This window comes from Mandrillus leucophaeus, unplaced genomic scaffold (assembly GCF_000951045.1).
Source record: "Mandrillus leucophaeus isolate KB7577 unplaced genomic scaffold, Mleu.le_1.0 Scaffold42, whole genome shotgun sequence".
NCBI classification, from domain to species: Eukaryota; Metazoa; Chordata; class Mammalia; order Primates; family Cercopithecidae; genus Mandrillus; species Mandrillus leucophaeus.
The window spans coordinates 4,919,923-4,921,153 of NW_012104476.1; the positions used below are offsets into that span (position 1 = coordinate 4,919,923).

The following is a 1,231-nucleotide window of genomic DNA, read 5'->3' on the forward strand; positions in this document are numbered from 1 at the left end:
ATAGGTGGCCTGATCTACCCCATTGGGATGCCATTCTTCCCGTCTAGCGGGCAGGCCCCAGAGCCCCATACTGTTGGATATGTGAGGGAGTGCCCGACAGCTGGGCACCTCCTCATGCCCTGACCTGCCACCCCCTGCCCATGTCTCCTGTGTCTGCAGTGGGTGAATGGGGTCAACACGCTAGAGCATGAGGGGGGCTACCTGCCCTTTGAAGCCGACATCAGCAACCTGGTCCAGGTGGGGCCCCTGTCCTCCCAGCTCCGCATCACTATCGCCATCAACAACACACTCAGCCCCACCACCCTGCCACCAGGGACCATCCAATACCTGACCGACACCTCCAAGTGGGTACCATCCTGCTTCCACTACACGCACCCACCTTCCCGCCCCACCCCGTGGTCTTCCTGCTAGGGACAGGGTGGCCTTTGCAGAGTGGAGGCCCTGGATCTGGGGAGGCTGGGAAGGCATGTGAGCTGAGGTCAAGGGACCCAGGGCAAGGGCCCAGCGAACCACAGTCCTCCCACCCTAGGTATCCCAAGGGTTACTTTGTCCAGAATACATACTTTGACTTCTTCAACTATGCGGGACTGCAGCGGTCTGTGCTTCTGTACACGACACCCACCGCCTACATCGATGACATCACCGTCACCACCGGCGTGGAGCACGACAGTGGTGAGGGCTTCTGGTAGGATCCTTCCTCAGCGGGGCCCAGGGTAGCTCTGTTTGTTCCCTGTTTGGAAAGCTCTCCCAGGAAAAAGGTGCTCCCAGCATCTCTAAACCCTCACAGGTTCCCATCCACCTACAAAGCTAAATTCCAGGCTGTCTGAGTGGGCACGGGCTCCCGAAATCACCCGTGTGGTTGACCTCCCTTGGAGAAGAGGGGTCTGGCCTAACGTCACACAGCTCAGGGTGGCAGTCGTGTCCCTTCGCCACTGTGCTGCTCTCACTCCAGCTCCCCTTGCTACAGGTCATGCTCAAGGAACAGGCAGCTTCGGGGGGCCGGGCACGATGGCTCATACCTGTCATCCAGCACTTTGCAAGAAGGCCCTGGTAGGAGGATCTCTTGAGGCCAGTAGTTCAAGACCAGCCTGGGCAACGCAGCAAGGCCATCACCACAAAAACTTAAAAAATTAGCCAGGCATGGTGATGCATACCGGTAGTCCCAGCTGCTGAGGCAGGAGAATCACTTCAGCCTGGGCGGTCAAGGGTGCAGTGAGCTATGACTGTGCCA

The 1,231-nt window shown here is 58.7% G+C and overlaps 1 protein-coding gene across 1 annotated transcript in view; it reads left to right on the plus strand.

Moving 5' to 3' along the window:
• GUSB (glucuronidase, beta) overlaps positions 1-1,231 on the plus strand; it is an 88,412-nt gene that overhangs the window by 72,495 nt on the left and 14,686 nt on the right. The window contains exons 3-4 of the mRNA XM_011992908.1: positions 160-344; positions 530-672. Of these exons, the coding sequence (XP_011848298.1) occupies positions 160-344; positions 530-672 (328 nt within the window). The remainder of the gene's footprint in view (positions 1-159; positions 345-529; positions 673-1,231) is intronic.